This window comes from Neofelis nebulosa, chromosome 1 (assembly GCF_028018385.1).
Source record: "Neofelis nebulosa isolate mNeoNeb1 chromosome 1, mNeoNeb1.pri, whole genome shotgun sequence".
Taxonomy (NCBI): domain Eukaryota; kingdom Metazoa; phylum Chordata; class Mammalia; order Carnivora; family Felidae; genus Neofelis; species Neofelis nebulosa.
The window spans coordinates 173,636,602-173,657,874 of record NC_080782.1 but is presented as its reverse complement, the minus strand read 5'-3'; the positions used below and the strand labels follow the sequence as shown (position 1 = coordinate 173,657,874).

Genomic DNA, 21,273 nt, shown 5'->3' with positions numbered 1-21,273 from the left:
TAGGATTCTCTCTCTCTCCCTCTCTCTCTGCCCCTCCCCTGCTTGCTCTCTGTTACTCTCTAAAAAAAAAAAAAAAAAAAAAAAAATGTTGGGTTGAAATCAGCATTTACTGTTAATAAGTTTATCCTTTAGCATAAAAACATACCATTGACATCTACTGAGCACCTACCATATATTGGTCAGTGCTAGAATGAACATTTTAGCCACTTGACGCCCTGTGCCCTTCTGCCCTCACCTTGATGAACACAGCAAGACTGTGGTTTGCATGTTTAGATGCCTCTGGGTTATCTCGAAACTTCTGAGTGATGTGTGGCGTCAGCATATTCACAACAGTTTCCACAGCATGGTGATAAGATGCGGGGAATCTCTGGTTTCGCAATAACTAAAAAGAGTTTAGAGCAAACACTAATTATTTCTAAAGTTGCAACCCTCTGGGGAAAAAAAATCTCATTCCTGAGTCCATTTTAAAAAACCCAGAGCTCAAATCTTCTTTATCTAAAATTAGATAAGAGAAATTATTCTTTCTTCTCTCAAAATACTGTATACAGGTATTCTAATACTTCATAAAGCACTGTGGATTAGACTAGAGATCCTAAACTTTGGGGTGATGAAGATCCCCTTGGAGGTACTTCTAAAAATGTGGAGATGTGCCTCTACTCCCAGAAATTCTCATCAGAGCTGCGTTTTTACTGAGTACTTTTGGTGGCTTGAATACCTATACCTCTCAGAGATCTCTTTAGAAAATAATGGCTCAGGTTTAAGCTTCAAGTATTCAAACTGAAAATAAACAGATCAGAGACTGTATGTCAACAGCTGACTCTGCTTAGAAACAGTCCTTTTCAGGGGCACCTGGGTGGCTCAGTCTGTTAAGCATCTGACCCTTGATTTCTGCTCAGGTCATGATCTCATGATTCGAGAGATCGAGCTCCAAGTCAGGCTCTGTACTGACAGTGAGGAGCCTGCTTGAGATTCTCTCTCTCCCTCTCTCTCTGCCCTTCCCCTGCTTGTGTGCACACTCGTGAATTCTCTCTCACTCTCTCAAAATAATAAATAAATATTGAAAAAGAAAAAGAAACAGTCCTCTTCAAAATAACTTTACATAACAATTCTTCCCCATCAGGAATGCTTACCTACAAAATTATACACAGATCTCAGCAACTACCTATCACGGACTGTGTACCTTCTACCCATCAGGCATCACGATAGTACATATTTTTATGTGCTTTTTCATTCAATTCTTGTAAGTTTTAACCATCATTTTACAGATGGTTAGAGAGGCCAGGTAAGTGAGTCTTTAGTCACACAACTAACAAGTAACAAAGATTCAAACCCAGATCTACCATGAGTCCAAGGCCTGTATTCTTTCCGCTCTTTGATGCTTTGGTTCCCCACCCACGTGCCCAATAAATGGAACAATTTACTAAGAGCCTGAAATGTGAAGGGACTGAATTAGATGTTCCATGACATTTATCCACTCATGCGTGTGATTCTAAAAGTCACAACTGGGGTGTATTTTCATCCCCATTTTACAAATGAGAAAATTAAGCTTAGAGAGACTCAGTAAGTACTACCTGAACTCCAGTATCCCTCCTTTCCTTCTCCCTCTTAATGGAGGAACCCCTCCAGCATGCTGCTGCCCAGCTAGCGACTACATTTCCCAGCCTAACTTGAGGCCAGAGAAGGGCCATGTGACTGAGTTCTGGCCAATGGGCTGTAAGAGAAAGACTGTGTGCTTTCTCAGCCATGTCCATAAAAGGGCTTGCTTGCCTTCCAAGTCTTCTTCTTTACCACTGTCTGGAATGAGGGCCAGCGCTTCAACCATGCAGATGAGGTTAACACCTGGGCTGGATAATTGGACAGGAGCTTGAGTCCCTGAACGACCTTGGGGGGACGATCTCCCCCACTCTCAGAGCTGCCTACTGGCTAATAAATTTCCAAAAGAGAAAAATGAAACTTTTGTCTTACTTAAGCCATTATTTTGTGGTTTTCTGCAGCAGCCAAACCAAAGAAACAGTATTTTCTAAAACTAGAAATCTAGGTATTTCTGACATGAAAGCACGCATTATTTTATGCATTAAATCCCAGAATCTATTGTGAATTTTGAAATATCAATAGTTTTATAATAATCTTAATTCTCAAACTAATAATAAGACAATCTTTGTAAACTTCTTTAAACTCAAGAATCCAGTGAGGGAAGGATCAAGTAATAATAGTAAGTATTTAAAGTTTACTTTCCTTCCAAAACAGAACAGTAAAATTAGAAATTCCAAAGGGATTTTCTTCCATATGTACAGCCAATAACTCTATATCCTGAGGTGTCAGCCTCAGTAGATGATCAGCTTCCTGGACTCCAAGCCAGGCCCACTCGAGCCACCAGGCCTGACTGCCTGACACCCAAGCTGCCTACTCCTGAAAAAAGGTCTCTCAAGAAATCGCTGAGGCCTTCATAACGCGTCTCAGTCAATGGCTGCTTAAACCATTAAAAGTGGACAGGGAACTCAATAATGTATGGGCACCTCTTAACCTATTAGCCACTGTTATCAAATCTCAGAATGGGACAACCAGACACTGAATGCCCCCCGATATGATGCAGTAGCACCAATTATGAAGTATCCTTGCTAAAGAGCAAATCAAACCCAAATTGAATTGAGCCTCAACATCACTACAAGTTTACAGGAACCACAGGGGACAAAGGCCCATGTCACGTAACACTGAGAGGTTATAGTGTGGGAAATTCTGCAGGATAAATGGCCCACTTTCTTCAACAAAAACACTGCATTAAAAAGCAAACAAATGACAAGGAACAGTTTGAAAATCCAGGAGACTTCAGAGACATATCAACCACATGCAATGTGCAGACTATGTTTAGATCCTGACTCAGACCAGCCAACTGTAACATGACATTTCAGAGACACCTGGGGAAAAGTGAATACAGACAGGGTGTCAGATGATAATGAAGAAATGTTGCTGACTTTGTTGAGTGTCATAATGGTACACTGCTTACATCTTTTTTGAAGGCTTTATCAGTTAGAGATAACACATTCAAGTTTTTACAGATGAAATGATAAAATAGGGGCAACTGGGTGGCTCAGTTGGTTAAGCGTCTGACTCTTGATTTCGGTTCAGGTCATGATCTCATGGTTCGTGGGATCGAGCCCCAGGTGGGGCTGCTCGCTGACAGCCTGGAGTCTGCTTGGGGTTCTCTCTCTCTCTCTCTCTCTCTCTCTCTCTCTGTCCCTTCCCTGCTCATTCTCTCTCAAAAATAAATAAATAATCTTAAAAAAATAAATGATAAAATATTTGGTAATTGCTTTTAACATACTCTAAAAAAAGTGTGGAAGTGGATATATAACTGTTGAAGGGGAGTGACAGCTTTAGACATGAGATTCAGCAAACTATTCTCTTCCCTTTTTATGTTTACTTAAAAATTTCTACAATAAGAGGTTTTTATGAAAAAGAAAGAAAATGTGGTGATGAATGGTGGATGATTAACATACCAACCAACCAACAATGCTGCTCGGTGATAAGAGGTCAACTCAGTGCCTCTGCAGACTGAAATGGAGCTCTCCTTGCAGTGACAAACAGCTATTGTCAAGAGTCCTAATTTGCCAACAAAACAGTGAGGAAAGACACATCAACAGGTGATAAAGACCAAAGCAATTAGATGTTTTTACAGAGATTACTCTACACTGAAATGGAAGAAAATGATCTAGGATAATGGGCTGCTGTCCAGGGTGGTGGGTATTCAAGTGCCAGCTCAGATGAGAGGACGATGAGACACTGAGACTTCTAGACCAAACAAAACCCCAACTCCTGACCTTGTCCTGCTGTGGGATCTCCTCTCAGCACTGCTGCAGCGTCCCCAGTGGCCCAGCCACCCCCCATCTGCTCCTCTGACACCTGCTGCCAGTGTGGGGTCTGCCTGCCCAGTTGCTGTCCACACCAGATCAGCCTCCTCCGGCAGACATGCTGTGTCCCGTGCCCCCCAACCCTGCTGTGGGCCCGACACCTCTGTGCCATCCTGTTGGCTGCTCAGCTCCTGCCACCCGGCCCCCAGCCTGAGTGGGATCTTCTTGATGAGCCACATTCGGCCGTGCTGCGAAGGACCCTGTGAGCCCCACCGCTAGCAGCCATGTCTGCAGACACCAGCGACGGGATCCACCGTGTCCTACATGTCCCGTCTGGGCTCCGACAGTGGCTGCCGCCCAAATCACTGCTTCATGTACAAGGGGGTCACACCGGTATTCAAATGTTTGGTTCTCTTCTCCTTATTGTGTTCATCTACTTCCTAGGGGTTAGAGAACTCTTTTCTACAGGCTACATTATGGTTCAATGAGATGTACTAAAAAAGACTATTAGCTAATAAACTTCGTTTTCCTGGCCTTACCTGGGCATCAGCTCTTTCTTCTGCCTCATGTTCATTCTCTTCTCCCTAAATGTGGCATCCTTATAGGCCCAGGAGAAGCCTCTATCTCTACAGTGATCTAGCATTTTGGAGCTCACACATACACCTTCTTCCCTGTGCTCTAACGGTTCCCGGCTGAATGTCTTCTTTCTCCCAGGAGTACATCAACTTCAAGGCTGACGATGCACCATCTACACCACCTGCAGACCTCCTCAGTGCTCTGTACACAGCAAACAACTATTCCAAATACGTGCTCATGTACATAAGTATGGATACTGACATTCTGTACATTCTGCCGTCATGTGTTCACAGTGTTTACAAATATAGTTGAGGGGAAGTCCAGGCAGCCCATCTAAAACAGGAACCATCCCATTCTTTGCCTACGTTTCAAGTAAACACTCTTTCCTTGCTCAATTAAGCCAGAAAAAAACTGGCTGAAGGCTAAACACCTAACTAAGGTGATATACTCATCCTATCCTATGCCACATTTTCCAACTTCCTTGAAGTACACCTGTGGAATGCTAGCAATTTGGCTTGATTCAACGTGGGAGGAGAGGAAATTCAAAAAGAGTCTGCTGAAATTATAGCTGTTAAATATAAGTGATAGAAAAGAAATCACCTAAAATGTGTCGAGCACAGAGGCAGAGTGGGGTTCAGAGTTGGGAACTCCTTAGTGGGCCTTGATGAGGTCTGTTTTATATTCTCCTTGAAAACTGCTAATTGTCAATTCCAAGCACGTGTCACCTACAGACACTGGCTGGGATGGGGAGGTGGGCACACGGGGCCACCTCCATCTTCAGCAAGAATGCAGCATTAGAAGCAAGCCTACCAGCATCAAATTTATCCGTCTACGTAAATATGCACCAGATGGAAGGACCCCGTTAACATCGAGAGTGCACACTGAAGGCTGCAGCTCAACATAGACTATGCCTCTAAATGCTGATTGATGCTAAATATTCTTTGGGTAGGGCACTTTCAGCTCCAGTGAAAGCATTACCTGGCTCTTACATGAATCTGTGGCCCATGTACCCCTACTAGACAAATGCGTGCCTGGTCATGGCGTTTTAAGAAAGACTCACCCATGGGGGCAAAAAAAATTAGGGTCAGGATTATAAGCACATTGGATTATACTAATAATCATCAGTCTAAAAGTATAAAAACTCTGAGGGAATTTGATTATGATTTTGGAAATCACAAATGGCACAGGCACGGTGAATATGAAATTGTTCCCTAAATTCAGAACACTGGGATCAGGGACTAGGGCATACAACTCTTAAGGTATAAATAAAGACGAACATGAAAATAACTAATTCAAACACATAAAACTCATTACTCCTAAGATACGAAGCAAAATGAATAAATCCTTCAAAATACGTGAGAAGTCCCTAGATCAATAACGTGTGACTCAAGGAAGGAACAGCATGGATCAGGTGACACAGAAGAAGTCAGAGGAAAAGTGAAATGTTAAACTCTCCAAAGTGGCAAGCAGGTATTTTGAATCTCTTTTTATAGTAAATTATCTTATGGTTAAACTTTCTCCTTTTGGATACCAGCGTTTCTTTTTATGCTGGATAACAAGTTTTAAACAAACTACTTCTAAAAACTCTCTGAATACTGTTTTAGGACCAAGATATAATTAACTTACAGAAAAGGTTGTGCATGGTAGCATTTGAGCAGTCTGTTCTAAAGAGTTCCAAAAACAAACTGTTTCCCAGAGTTGCTGGAAGAATCAGGTTATAAGGCTGGAAACAGCAGAACATCTGGGAGAGGATGATTCTGACTCGAGCACGAGTTCTTGGCTCTGCTCAGCTGTGTGACCCTGGGCAGGGCACCTCACGGGTCTATACTCCACCTCGACCTCTGGGACATATGGGAGGAGCTGGACCAGGAGGCAGCTTTCAGGCCCCTACCATCCCTGAGATTCTATGGTTTAATTTGGCACCTTGAGAAAAAACCACATGCCATTTAATTACTCTATTAATTTTCTATCACAGTTCTTGGAAAGAGATGTTATTGGGTACTTATGCTTCTGTGGGTGTTTCAGAAGTGTACATTACCTCTTTGTCAATCGCTCCTGTAGTCCATTCGGACACTTTCCCACCTAAACTTTGTGAGGGCACAAACCACGCCACATTTAACTTTGTAACCTGTGAGCCTCCATATAAATAAGGACTCTCAATGAATAGTTTCTGAACAAATCAGTTCTATTTTTAAATATAATCAAGCCACCAATCTTTCTGAAGTGATTACATTTATTTGAAACCAAAAATAATGAAAAATATAGTGGGGCCTTGTTATGGACTGAATTGTGTCCCTAAAATTTGTATGTTGGGGTACCTGGGTAGCTCAGTCAGTTAAGCATCTGACTCTTGATTTTGGCTCAGGTCATGAGACAAAGCCCCGTGCCCAATTCTGTGCTGAGCATAGAGCCTGCTTAAGATTGTCTCTCTCTCTCTCTCCCTCTCTCTCTCTCTCTCTGTCTTTCTGCCCTTCCTCCACTCTCTCTCTCTAAAAACAACAACAACAACAACAACAACAACAACAACAACAACAACAAAATTCATATGTTGAAATCCTAACCCACAATCTCTTAGAATTTGACCGTATTTGGAGATAGGGTCTTTAAAGAGGTAATTAAGTTACTATAAGGTCATTAAAGTGGGCCTTAACCAACAAGACTGATGTCCTTACAAGAAGAGGAGACGTGCACTTGATGTCAGATTTCCAGCCTCTGGAAGTGTGCAGAAATAAACTTCTATTGTTAAAGCCACCCAGGCTGTGGTACTTGCTATGGAAGCCCAAGCAAACTAAGACAGGCCAACAACCTATCCTGCATATGACAACATTTTTAACAGAAAAGTACTATATCCAAATGGCCCATGTGTGTGCATGTGTGTGTGTATGCACGTGTGTGTGCAGGTATGTGTAAGCATGTGCACACTCATGCGTGTACATGCGTGCATATGTGAGTGCACGCACGCATGTGTAAGTGTGTGTGTGCATGTGTGCATGTGTGTGCATGCATGCATGCATAAGCGCATGTGTGTGCATTCATGAATGTGTGTATGCATGTGTGTGCACATGCGTGCATGTGTGAGCATGTGTGCATGCATGTGTGCGCGTGCGTACATACATGCATAAGTCATGTGTGTGCATTCATGAATGTGTGTATGAGTGCATGCATGTGTGCATGCACATGCGTGCATATGTGAGCGTGTGTGCATGCAGATGCGTGCATATGCGTGTGTGTGCATGCATGCATAAGTGCATGGGTGTGCATTCATGCATGCATGTGTGCATGCATGCAAAAGTGCATGTGTGTGCATTCATGAATGTGTGTGTGCATGTGTGTGCGTGCACACACACTGAGCTGCATACTGCCAAGCAGACAATCTGCTAGGTTTTTATTTGGCAGGCTATTCTGGCATGATTTAGTTGTGCATTACTCTGTGGAAAGCAGGGCCCACTTCCATCTGGCATTTCCCTGGGCATTAAAACCGGAATAAAAAGGGAAAAATAAAAAGGAAACCACCTGGTCAGGCACTAATGCCTGCTCCACTAGAGGAAAGTGTGGCTCTCGGTGCTGAGCCGCCAACCTTCTGCCTGACAAAATCCAGCAGCCTTTCCCCAGGCTTTCTCTGAGAGTCCAGATCCCTGGTCCAGGTGGCCTAGAACTTCACCCTCCCTCCCTGTGGTTCCCCTCTCCTCCCCTCATTCACTGTGAGAGAAAGTTGGGCACCAGCTCCCTGCCCCAGGGCCTCCTGCTCTCCATGGGGCTCAATGGGCTCAATGCCCTGCTTCTGCATAATTGCGATGCAGAGAGAATTCGGAGTCGTTATGGCAACTTCAAGAGGATGCACATCTCAAAAGGGACTCAGTGACTTGGCCACTGCGTTTGCCTATTAGAATCTTACAAAAATGTATCTACAATGAGCCTCAGACAGCCAGAAACAGCCGGTCACAGCCAGACAGGCATCAGTCCAGAGAGAACACGTAGGGACCCAGAGTGTCACACACACCCAGGCACCTCAGAGAGAAGGGCTGGTGGGGGGAGACTGAGTTATCTCAGAGTCCATTCAATGCTTAGAGGACATGCATCTGACATGCTCAGCTTAGTCCCTGAGAAAGGTGTACAATGTTCAAGACTGGGTAATTACATTTAAAATAAATGTGTAAACTATTACTCTCATTTTAACAGACTTGAAGATTTCTGAGCTATTCAAAGGAAAAGACTTTGGACTTTTTAACACATGTTTCAGGAGAGTGAGCTTTGGAGGCAGACTGGTCTCAAAACCTGACCCCCTCCATTCGCTGGCAGCGTGGCCTTGGGCAAGGAACTCGCTCTGTCCTCAGTATCTTCATCTATAAAATGAAGGGTAGAACTTTATTATAGCCTGATGGCTTTGTCACATGGAATAAACCACTTTCTCACTTGGAAAGTCGTTAGTACTGTAACTGGCACACAGAAAGGGCTAATGAACACTGGCCACAAACCCAACGAAAAGACTCCCTTAAGAGCCGCCACACAAGGCCCGATACGAAAGCACATACCTTAACTTTGGAGTTCTCTATCAAATGCTGAGCCATGGATTTTATCAAAACGTCAAAGAAAAACCATGAATACTGAAAGAAAACAAAAAAAGATGCTGGTAAGAAAAACAACAACTTAGAAGGTAAGATGTTTACCCCCTTAGGCCGACAATGTTACAGACACAAAACAGGTGTAACTCAAAAGCAGGGCTGAACCTCTCGGTAAATAAATTATTATGGGACCAGAGGTGAGTGGCAGGCAGCTGTTTTCTGGCTTTTGCGTGTCCAGGAAGCTGGGTGCATCTGCTCAGCACGGCACAAGCCAGAAAGAGGCACCACTGGATTAGATTTGTGATCTCGCCTCTCTGCTGAGCCTCGCCTGCTGATGCCACCTTTGTAATCTCTCAGTGTCCTCTGCCCATTTCAATATAATGACTTCTTAAAATTTAAGAGCCCATGGAACTTTGAATATGGTAATATTTTGCAGCTCCATCAGAAACCCAAGTATACGCAGCAAAGTTGGTCCCTGAGAACTAACTCTTTACCCCTTTTCAGGAGTTGGTGATGGTCTCTAAAAGCACACCAGGAAGGTGAACTGATCCGGCTGTGGCATTTTGCGAGAAAGCAAGCTGAGGAGGGTCAGAGAATCCAAAGGGGGCTTAGTGCTGAGAGCAGAGAGCTAGATTCAGGGCTCAAACTCATGAACAGTGAGATCATGACCCTAGCAGAAGTCGGACGCTTAACCCACTGAGCCACCCAGGTACCCCCTGGCTGTGGCATTTTGGATTCTCTCTCATCAGTTTCCATATCGCAGAGCCACCCTGGCCCCTCGATATACCTTAAGTAGTTTGTTGCTGGTGAGGAAGTCGGCAGAAGGCTTGAGAATTGTGGTCATGGCTTTTGTCAGTTCTTCGTGCACTGTCTTGTATTCGGAAGCAACGTACGGCTCAGCCTTGTACGCATACTTTGAAGAAAAGGGAGAGATACTTTAATGCCCCAGTTATTGGAGGTGGGCTGAAAGCAGGGGAGGCCCAGGGGGATGGCGGTCAGGGACCCAGGTGCAAGTGCAGCGGGAAGAGGAAGGTGTGGAAACAGAAGGTGGGAGGGGTTCCCCCAGGGAACCCATCAGTTAGGGAACCACCTGGCTCAGGTCAGTGGTCTTCCAGCCCATGACTCGACCTCCCAAGGACTTGGAGGAATGTGTCCCCTGACCCTGGGGGACTGATCCCACAGCCATAATTTACAGAGGTGTCTAAGACTAAACAGAAGTGTGTAACTTTTCCGAAGGGTAACTGCCGCTTGTTTACGGAACTGTGTTACACGAACAAAGAACTTGCTGCTACTCAGCCCCATGGCATCTCTTGCTATCCCACGTAGTTATCTAATTTGATGGCAGACAGAGCTACCCTTCTCATCTCGGGAGAAGCAGTTTTACTGCAGATTTTAGTTGGGAAAAAGAAAAATGACAACAGGCTATACCAAAGGCCTTCCTAGAGCGACTTAAAATTCTTTGAAATTCCACATCATCATTATTTGCAAAACCCATTAAGAGAAATGTAGTTGAAAAAAATAAAATTAAATAAATAAATGAATGGCTGCCCCTCTTTGGACCTCCTCTCGTCCAGGTACAAGCACTGGCTTTAGGTATAGAAGAGAAGGCAGAAGTATTAAGTTGCACCCCCAAATAACTAGATTTTTTTTTTTAAATGAGTCCTTAGAAGGAAAATTGGAGAGCCACAGATTGAAGTGATTGGGACAGTTTATTTTACATACCTTAACATATGACCTCAAGTGGCTCTCCAATCCTTCCTCATGGCACTGGGCAACCACATGAATAATGACCCTACACACCACAGGAATGAATAAAGCAATGAATAGTAATGTGAAAATGAAAACATTTCATTATTAAACAGTAGTAGTAGAACAATGATGATGCTACTGGCACCACAGGAAACAAGGAAACGAGGAATTAGATGGGGTCCCTCTACATGGGATCAAAAGAAATTTCTTAACTATAATGGTCAACACATACTAGCATCCCAGATATGTACGACCGTGCTCCAGATGAGGACAGACTGAAAGGGGAGAAGGTATCCACCTCTCCGCCTCTCTTACCGTGTCACGTTGACAGCAACTTCCTCCTGGGTCGCTCTGGTGAGGACGCGGAATAGCTGGTTCAGGATGGTGGGCAAGAAGGCGATCATCACGTGGCCTTCCATTGCATGCAAGCTCTACAGACAAGGAATGGCACTTGTGTTTTCTTCTCAAAAGTAGACCAACCCCAACAAATTTCCACCCAGTTCCAAATAAGGATGGAAGAAGTATATCTAAAACAATGGGAACCTGTGGTGGGCAGAATAAGGGACAAAGATGTTCACATCCTAATTCCCAGAACCTGTGACGATGTTACAGGGCAAAAGGGAATTCGGGCTGCTAATCGGCTGGCCATAAGATGGGGGGACTCTTCTGGATTATCCAGGTGGGCATGAAGTCACCACAAAGGTCTTCATAATCAGAAGAGGGAGGCAGAAGGGGAGGGTCAGGGGAGACGTGCCTAAGGAAAGAATGGCCAGAGGTGTAAAACAGTTGGCTTTGAGATGGAGGAAGGGATTACAAGCAAAGGAATGAGGACAGCCTTCAGAAGCTGGGAAAGGGCAAGGAAACAGGTTCACCCCCAGAGTTTCCAGAAAGGAACTCAGCCTATGGAGGTGTAAGAAAATAAATTTGTGCTATTGGAAGCCACCAAATCTGTAGCATTCGTTACAGCAGCAATAGAAAACCGACACAAAGTCTCTTCCTAAAGTCACACGGCTCTCCATGAGGTACCATGAAAGGACACTTGGCAAAGCAGTGACTTCAGAAGTCCCCATTCCATTTTCCTTGCTGAAATCAAACAAACTCGTATTCCATTTCTCAAATGTCTGGTATTTTGTCCCCACGCCTCAGGTGCTCTTTGAACTACTCTCCTTTTTTAAAATGTTCCCCTTGAACCACATTCTGGATAAAACTCCCCTAGAGAAACGCCACCTTGCTATCACTGTTTCATGATACAGGGAGCCTGCACAACACTGAGGATGGTCACATGCACTCTTTTCTGTTCTGTTCTGTTTTGTTTTTTGCCCACCTAGCACCATTTGCCACGGTTATGTTATCTCCTACAGTGAGCTCGAAATGCCTTAATGGCAGGACTGAAGTCCCTCCTTCTTATGTGCTTGTCCCTGTGCCCTGCACCCAGTGAGCACTCAGAGGACAGGGCCTGCGTATGTGTGTGATTTTGTAGGCAGAGAACAATGTATTTTGGGTTGGGCCTAAAAACAGTACATGTGGGACAAAGATGGAGGCAGAGCAGTTGTCCTATTTCTTTTCTTTTTCGTCTTTTCTTTCTAATTAAATTCTTAATTTTAATTTCAGTAGAGTTGATGTATAGCACTCTGGAGTTGTCCTATTTATGAGGCTGCTTCTTGCCACCATCTAAAACCACAGAGAAGCGAGAGTATCCAGCTAAGAGCATCCTTATAAGGTTCCCGAGAGGTAAGAACGACCCTCGCCAGCAAAAGGAAAACCCAACCTACTCCAATCTCATTAAAAAGGGGTTACTAAGAAAGCCATCTGATACCTTAAGGTATTTTACAAGTTCACTCCCTAAGGCCTGGGCTCCAGATTCGGTTTTCTGACAGTACTGGAAAAAATTATGTAAATGCTGATCCTGGGAGAAAAAAAAGAAGAGAAAGAAAGAAGGCCTATTAGCATAATGTTGTGGAAATAGGAGTACCTGCTTCTTACAGCATGCATGTTTTATTTAGGCTAAGAAACTGATCATATAAAAATGAAAACATCAAAAGAGATAAAAATTTTTAAAAGATTTCCAAGAACCTCCAACAAAAGAGGAAATAGTTGAGAAACGTTACTTGTACTATTCATTTATGTCAGTACATATGAGCGCCTTATATGTACGTATAACATATCAATTAGGATTTTTTTTGTTTGTTTTTTTTGCCAAAAAGATCATGCAAATTCGTTCACTGAGCAATCATTGCTAACTAACGCTAATGGAACAGCCCGTACCTGAGCATACACGGTAGAAACCAGATGAGTTGAAACTTTCAGCAGTGGCTTGCTTCCATCTACCCATTTAATTTCTGGACCATAATGCTAGAAAATATGGAAGGGAAAAAAAAACCATCCCAACAGATGAGTGCTCTTGGCTTCAAACACCATGTTCACCGAGAGGGCTGGTGAGGTGTCACAGGCCCAAACAGCGTCAGTGGCTCAACAGCTACCGCTGGCTCACTGCAAGAATGCAAGCAGTACTAATTTCTGCCCACTCTCTTCCCCCAGGTACAAAGCTCTCCTCACTGGATTTTCTAAGTTACCTTTTAGTTGCAGTTGTATGAGTTACTATCTGTTTGAGAGGGAAAGAATCCTATTTCACCAATGACTTGACCAAACTGGATTTTAGGATCCTGACAGTGATGGCAGAAGATTGTCCAGCAAATGGGACAGTATGAAGTCCTACATGGGTAAAGGGTCAATACTCTGTGTGTGCTTGCTTTGATTTCTGACTCCTCCATTTTTTCTTACATTCAGATTAGGAATTATAACTGAGTGGTAGAGGATTTCTCCTGATTTTGGAATATTTTAACCATTTGTCCATAACATGGACCCAAATTTGGCACTACTTCAATGCTGAGAAATATTAAAAGCCCTGCAAAATGAAATAAAGCAGACCTTACCTGAGTGCGTTATAAAACTGAAATCTATAAAATTTAAGATGGCCAAACAAACTGCAAAATCAGTTAACCAATGGGAGAAATGGGAGAAAATTCAGGCTTTCATGGATCAGCAAAGGTATCAGAACCAGCCACCCTGTGGGCACGAGTTGCTACATTTACGCTAAATGGAAAGACAATTCCTAATAGTTTGCGTGACTCTAAGAACACGTCCTTATTTGAGCATGGCTGATTTGCAGTGAAAAACTTTTACCTCATCCAGTATCTCTAAGTCTCTGTTTCCCTGATGAGGCGCTGCTAGTTCAGGACTTATAAAATGCCCAAGCTAGAATTCTAGATTGTGCTGTTAATAGCACTGTCTTCCACCGGCCTATGTTTACTTGGAAATGAATAACTAAAACCAAAATGTTGGGACCGGCAAAAATACTGTGTGCATTCTTGTGTTATTCTTGCGTTAGCCGATCTTTCATGTTTTCTGAAGGTACAGGGATAAATCAGTCTTAAAGTCCTATACCCTGCCCATTCCGAGCTCCTGGTAGCCAAGGTAGCCAGAAGGGAGATTGGCCGCGACAGGAACATGCTGCTCACTAGTCACTACCCTTCCATCCTTCAGCAGAGGAAGCCAGGAATATCCAACTGTTGAAACAAAACACAAAAAATTTCACGGCAGGTTGTTCGAAAACATATGAAAGAAAGTCAGTGCTATGAAATGGCCTGATCTTTAAGGCCCTGAATCTAGTCTCTGCCGAGCACTGTCTACAATGTACTTTGGCCTCTTTGGGATTACAATTCTAAAATGATCTTTCATAAAAACTTACATATGCAAGCCAGGCATGCTACCTTCACAAACGTCATCTAAAAACTCCACAGAAGGATGAGAATTCAGAATCAAAATAAAATTTAAGGGGCGCCTGGGTGGCTCAGTTGGTTAAGTGTCCGACTTCGGCTCAGGTCACGATCTCACGGTTTGTGAGTTCAAGCCCCTCATCAGGCTCCGCACTGGCAGTGGAGAGCCCGCTTGAGATTCTCCCTTTCTCCCTCTCTCTGTGCCCCTTCCCCACTTGCACACACATGCTCTCTCTCTCAAAATAAATAAATAAAACTTAAAAAATAAATAAAATTTAAGAACCTACTATGTAACCTGTAAACAATGAAAGGATTGATGAGACCCCAAACCTTGTGTTTCAACAACATCCTTCTTCTTTGTGCTCCCTTTACTAGAATTATCGCAGCTGACGTGGAAAAACGTGAACAACAAGTGGTGCTTTTCGTGTAGCTGGGTGGGCAGTTCTATTTTAATCTGCAAGGAAGACAAAATAACAATCTCTCTTATATTTTAAAACAACAAGAATTCCTGATGAGAGCAGGCACACAACACGTCACCCATTGCACAAACCTGCATTTGGTCTCCAAACTAGCATTAATATTTGCAGTCGAAGAAATCAAAGAACGTAAACTGTGCCAAAGAAGAAATGGATCCATAATCCACTGCTGTGATCTGAATGTGTGTGTCCCCACTCCCACCCCCAAATTCTTATGTTGAAATTCGTATTACCCCCAAGGTAATGGTATTAGGATGTATGGCCTTGTGGGGGTGACTAAGTCATGAGGGTGGAGGCCTCATGAATGGGACTGATGCTCTTACAAGAGATCCAACAGAGCCCTCCCTGCCCATTCCATCATGTGAGGGTACAACTGAGAAGTGTGTGACCTAGAGATGGCCCTCACTGGGCCACGCTGGCCCCCTGATCTAGGACTTCAGCCTCCAGAACTGTAAGCAATAAATACCTGCTGTTTCCAATCTACCTATTCTGTGGTTCTGCTGTCGCCTGAACAGACCAAGACATTCACTGACCAGAAATGGGAGAGTTGGTATGTCAACTCTAGAAAGAACTAGAAAACACGTGACATCAACCCCTACATTAACCTAACACAGCCAAGGCATGATGAAAAACCAGGATAGAACATCTGAAAGTAGAATTCATACATGGGCGCCTGGGTGGTTCAGTCAGTCAAGCATCAGACTTGGCTCAGGTCATGATCTCGCGGCTCATGAGTTTGAGCCCGAGTTGGGCTCTGTGCTGACAGCTCAGAGAATGGAGCCTGCTACGGATTCTGTGTCTCCCTCTCTCTCTGCCCCCCCACCTCTCTCTCAAAACTAAACATTAACAATTTTTTTTTTAAAGTAGGATTCATATAGTAGTTTTAATGAACTACATTATCATTCTACATAAAGAAACAATACAGAAAAAAGATTCTCGGATCCAACAAACATAACCACACAAGTGTGAATTTGAAAGAAAGTACGTCAGAATATTAATTGTGGTAGTAATAGAGGAGAGCTTTTTGACTTTTCCTCTTCTATGATCTGCTTTTTCCCAAGTTTTCAAAATAAATGTTACTTTTGTAATTAGAAAAGATGATGTAAAATAAATACGTCAACATTTAGTTCTAGCACTGTAACTGCAGTGTAGTATGCAGTTTCTCCTGAATTTTGCTTTACAAAGCAAACAACTTGGAGTTTTCTTTAAAACTGGTTAACTGGGATTTCCCTTGAAAACCTCCTCACTTACCTCATCATAAAATTCTGGGTTTTGGTGATGGTGTAAAACCGCAGCAAAGGCGCTTCTTGTGAACACTGGCCCACCGGGCCTGCCGTAAATGCACTAAAGCAAGAGTTAGCAAAGAAAAACACCAGTATTTAATTAACAGAGTCAGAAATTAAACTCAGATGTGTTGTAAAGAGGCCTCCCTGCAGCATAAACTTATAATAACCACCTCTGATGGATGGATTTCTTCTGCCTAAGAGACCCCTACGTCCCCTTACTCCTGGGTCCAACCCTTCCTTCAGCCCCTCTCCCAGCTCCCCCACCTGAGCACAGACACCCGTCCACGCTATAACCAGACAACAGCTTGCCCACAACTCCCTTTCTCACCTCCACACCTGTGCTCATGCAATCCCTCTGCCTGAACGACCTTCCCTTCTATGTGCACCACACTCCCATGTGTCCATCAAGAAATGATTAACTCCTTCCTCTGGGTCCCCTAAGCATTTTGTAGACTAATTATTCAGTTTTGGCAAAAAGCCATTTCAGGACCTTCTATGTGCCAGGAGCTTTTTCTCCATGACTAGCTTTCTCAGTAAACCATGATTTTTTTTTTTTCTTGAGGGCAAAAACTATTACATTCTTCTTTACACCTTTGTCTCCTTCCTTTCTTGGAAAGTCATTTTCACATAGTTACAGTAAAGAATTTGGGGTCTGGAGCCAGACCACCTAGATCTGAACACTGGTGCCACTAATGGACAGCCCTAAACAATTTTATTTAAATTTTATGCATTAGTCTCATCTAAAAATTACTGTTAGGAGAATTAAAGGAGTTTAATAACTGTAAGGCTCTATGAGCAGAGTCTGGGTCATAATAAGCACTCAATAAACACCACCAATACTCTACTACTGTTATTATTACCATATTATAATACTTAACAGATATCAATCTATCCTTATTATTATTTCTATTATCAATCTTACTAATACAATTCTTAGCACCCACACACCCTGGCTCATAGTCAGACGTGATGTATTTACCAAATTGAACATGCCTAAGAAACCTTCATCCCCAAAGAGTGTAACAAAACGGAAACAGTCAATGAGGAACAAGAACTCATTTACTCCATATTCTATAAGGTTTGACACATCTGGTTATATATTATGATGTCACATATCTTCGTGTTTGCGTCTAACTATAACGTGCTAAATTCCTTTAGTTGTGCAATTTGCCACTCAGGTCCACTTTTAAAATGGAAAAATGCGGACATATATAAAAAACAAACCTTCAGGGGCGCCTGGGTGGCTCAGTCAGTTAAGCGGCCGACTTTGGCTCAGGTCATGATCTCATGGTCCGTGAGTTTGAGCACCGCGTCGGGCTCCGTGCTGACAGCTCAGAGCCTGGAGCCTGCTTCTGTTTCTATGTCTCCCTCTCTCTCTCTGCCCCTCCCCCATTCGCGCTCTGTCTCTCTCTGCCTTTCAAAAATGAATAAATGTTAAAAACAAAACAAAACAAAACAAAACAAACCTTCAGAGGCTGAGAGTCTTCCTCATCTGAATCTTTGAATTCAATGCAAATAGCAATGTTTCTGGCCTGTAGCAATATTTAAAGAAAAAAAGAAGAAGAAAATAAGGCAAGAAGCCAGAATATGTAAATGTATATAAAAGAACATGAGAAGCCAAGAGAGACTGATCTCAAAACTGAAACCTCCATCTCTGCGCTCACCTTGGCAAAAGACTTTTGACTGTCGTATTTCAAGTACTTAGGGTAAACATACAGGTGGTTGTTGTAGATGGTGTAAGGCTGAGTGTGTTTTGGTATGCAGGGCACAAATTCTTCCACTTCAAATGTGATTGGAGTTTTACTACAGGTTTCAAATTGCTTCATGGGAATGTATGACGAATTCACATAATCTGGAAAATTAACAATAAACAAGTTGAAGTAAAAACCAAACAGAATTTTGTCTGGTTATTACAAAGAACTAACACTTACTAGGAAAGTCTGAGGAAACATTATCAATTGTAATGTCTAGGTTGCCCAAAATCACCGGGAGCTTAGCCATCTTCTCAGGTCTGTAAACAGAAAAAAAGAAAAATCACACGTGTCTAAGTCAGGTTAGCTCTAAAACCTAAGTTCTGGAGCAGCACTTCCAGAGAAATATAATGTGAGCCACACAGTAAACCTCCTAGGCGCCACATTTTAAAAAGTTAAAAAAAAAAAACAAAACAGGTAAAATCAGTTTTAAGAATACATTTGATTTGGGGCGCCTGGGTGGCGCAGTCGGTTAAGCGTCCGACTTCAGCCAGGTCACGATCTCACGGTCCGTGAGTTCGAGCCCCGCGTCAGGCTCTGGGCTGATGGCTCAGAGCCTGGAGCCTGTTTCCGATTCTGTGTCTCCCTCTCTCTCTGTCCCTCCCCGTTCATGCTCTGTCTCTCTCTGTCCCAAAAATAAATTAAAAAAAAAAAAAAAAAAAAAACGTTGAAAGAATACATTTGATTTAACCTAATATATCCCAACTATTATTACTTTAATATGTAATCAGTGTAAAAAGTTACTCTAATTGTTCAAATGCAGATGTGTATTACACTTACAGCTCATCTCATTTTGGACTTGGCTGTATTTCACCTGCTCAATAGTCACCCATGGCCAGTAGCTACCGTGCTGGACTGCACAAATCTAGTCAAGAGTATCAGCAAGGTGTTACAGTTAGCTTTCATGAACCACTCCATCCTTACCCACACATTCTTGGCTCATTTACAATCATGAAAATAGAGCTAGACTCCATCTTAGGCTCCAGTATCTAGTAAAATGCTGGACACAAAGTAAGTACTGAATGAAACGTTTGGTGTTTGTATCTGGTGTAACTCAACCCAGTATAAGAACCTCCTGTGCGATGTTCCTGACAGGACTGCTCCCGTGTCACCCCTCCTAGCTGCGAGGAAGCTCAGTATAGCGGTTTTCACACCCAGACTGTGCTTCCTCATCTCACCTCCCTGAAACCTGCACTCACCAAGGGGCCTGGTTACATTCTTTGTGGCACACCTTTCCACCGTCTATGAATGGCAACCACACCATGCTGAAGGCCTCCGTTTTCAGCCCTTTTAGACCTTCCTCCAATGCCATTTCTCCCCTAGAACAATGCTCCATTTACATCAAGGTGCCCAAACTGCATAGATCAGGCCCAGTAAGGTCTGACCAGGTGGGGGCATAGGAGCTAGCTGGTTTTGAACCATACACCCTTCTACCGACGTAGCCAGATTCTATTATTTTGTGGTAGCCACACCACCCTAGTGATGTACATTACATTTAAATCACCTACAATCCTGGAATCTTTTTCCATAGGCTTTACTTTCATGCTACATCCCTCTCCTATATTCATACAATTATGGTTCGGGAACTCAGAACAGGATTTGATTTTTGCCTTGCGGAAGTTTCACCTTTTTACATCTGAGCCATTTCGAGTTGATCAAAACCCTTCCAAATCCAGATTCTGACATCTAATGTATGAGATATCCCTAACAGCCTGATGTCATGAGGACACTTCGCCAGCATGTTACGTCCTCAAAAAAGTCATGGATGATGATACTGCACAGAATGTGGCCAAGAACAGGTTCCTTCTCAAACCCCTAAAGGTCCGTCACCAGACTGATGCTAATCCAGTCACCGCTGTTCCTGGAACACCTGTCCACTCGTGCACACTACACTTCCCTGACTCGTTCACAGGACATCTTGGAACATACGCTTGTTAAAGGTCTTACATTCCTCTGTGGCATCAGTTTAGCAACCCAATTAAAAAAAGAAAAGCCGCAATGTGGTTAGGACGACAAGTTCGACATGACATGACTTATTCCTAAGAAAACAGAATGCTGCCTCGTGGTTCTTCACAAGCCACCTGTTTAATAATGCCTTTTAAAACACTGCCAAAAAAAAACCCATCAAAGCTCACTGGCCTCCAGATTCTGCATTTGGTTTTATTCCTGTTTTTGAAAAGTTCCTAGCTCCTGTCTTGAAGATTCCTCAGACGTTACTGTTACGTGTTAATAATAAGCAGCCTCACATGTACCGTGTCAGTCTAACCTGGGGTACTGTTCATTTGCGTCAGGATTTCCTAACAGTCCTGAATCCTCGCTTCCTGATGACAACAGCCCATGTTGAGCACATTCTGAGCTTTGCCCACTGCCAGCTCCAATGTGTGGAATTGCTTTCTCCTAGGGTTTCTCTTTTTTCCACTTGTCTTTTATTTATATCAGAGTTTAAATGAGCAATTCCTTGAAATCCTGAAAGAGATAACTATCAGGAAGACAAGTCAACAATTTTTCACACATTCTGTTTTCAGTTAAAAAAATTGCTGGCCGGGGCTCCTAGGTGGCTCAGTCAGTTAAGCGTCTGACTCTTGATTTCAGCTCAGGTTATGATCTTGCAGGTCATGAGTTTGAGCCCTACGTGCTGTCAGTGTGGCTTGCTTGGGATTCTTTCTCTCTCTCCCTCTCTCTGCCCCTCCCCTGCTCTTTCTCTCTCTCTCTCAAAATAAATAAACTTAAAAAAAATTTTTTTAAAGATTTCTGGCCAAAAGATGTCTAGGTACAGCTCAGCATCACCGCTCTATCTTGTCCCTGTGCCTACTGTGTGATTTATGCAAAAACATAATATGCTTTTCTTTTAAATTTTTTTTTTTTTTTTAATTTTTTTTTCAACGTTTATTTATTTTTGGGACAGAGAGAGACAGAGCATGAACGGGGGAGGGACAGAGAGAGAGGGAGACACAGAATCGGAAGCAGGCTCCAGGCTCTGAGCTATCAGCCCAGAGCCTGACGCGGGGCTCGAACTCACAGACCGTGAGATCGTGACCTGGCTGAAGTCGGACGCTTAACCGACTGCGCCACCCAGGCGCCCTTAAATTTTTTTTAATATTTATTTTTGAGAGAGAGAGAGAATGCAAGCAGGAGAGGAGCAGAGAGAGAGAGAGGGAGACACAGAATCGGAAGCAGGCTCCGGGCTCTGAGCTGCCAGCACAGAGCCCGACATGGGCCTCGAACTCACGACCCTTTGAGCCTTGAGAT

At 43.2% G+C, this 21,273-nt stretch overlaps 1 protein-coding gene across 21 annotated transcripts in view; it reads right to left on the bottom strand.

The window, feature by feature from the left end:
* Positions 1-21,273, bottom strand: part of DOCK9 (dedicator of cytokinesis 9) — a 290,615-nt gene that overhangs the window by 75,861 nt on the left and 193,481 nt on the right. For all 21 annotated transcript variants that reach the window (XM_058743962.1, XM_058744064.1, XM_058744023.1 and 18 more), the window contains exons 16-28: positions 18,205-18,284; positions 17,938-18,125; positions 17,740-17,805; positions 16,239-16,331; positions 14,842-14,965; positions 14,180-14,301; positions 13,001-13,087; positions 12,552-12,641; positions 11,051-11,166; positions 10,709-10,778; positions 9,774-9,899; positions 8,957-9,028; positions 236-382 (exon numbers count right to left, since the gene is read on the bottom strand). In XM_058743962.1, the coding sequence (XP_058599945.1) occupies positions 236-382; positions 8,957-9,028; positions 9,774-9,899; positions 10,709-10,778; positions 11,051-11,166; positions 12,552-12,641; positions 13,001-13,087; positions 14,180-14,301; positions 14,842-14,965; positions 16,239-16,331; positions 17,740-17,805; positions 17,938-18,125; positions 18,205-18,284 (1,381 nt within the window). The remainder of the gene's footprint in view (positions 1-235; positions 383-8,956; positions 9,029-9,773; positions 9,900-10,708; positions 10,779-11,050; positions 11,167-12,551; positions 12,642-13,000; positions 13,088-14,179; positions 14,302-14,841; positions 14,966-16,238; positions 16,332-17,739; positions 17,806-17,937; positions 18,126-18,204; positions 18,285-21,273) is intronic.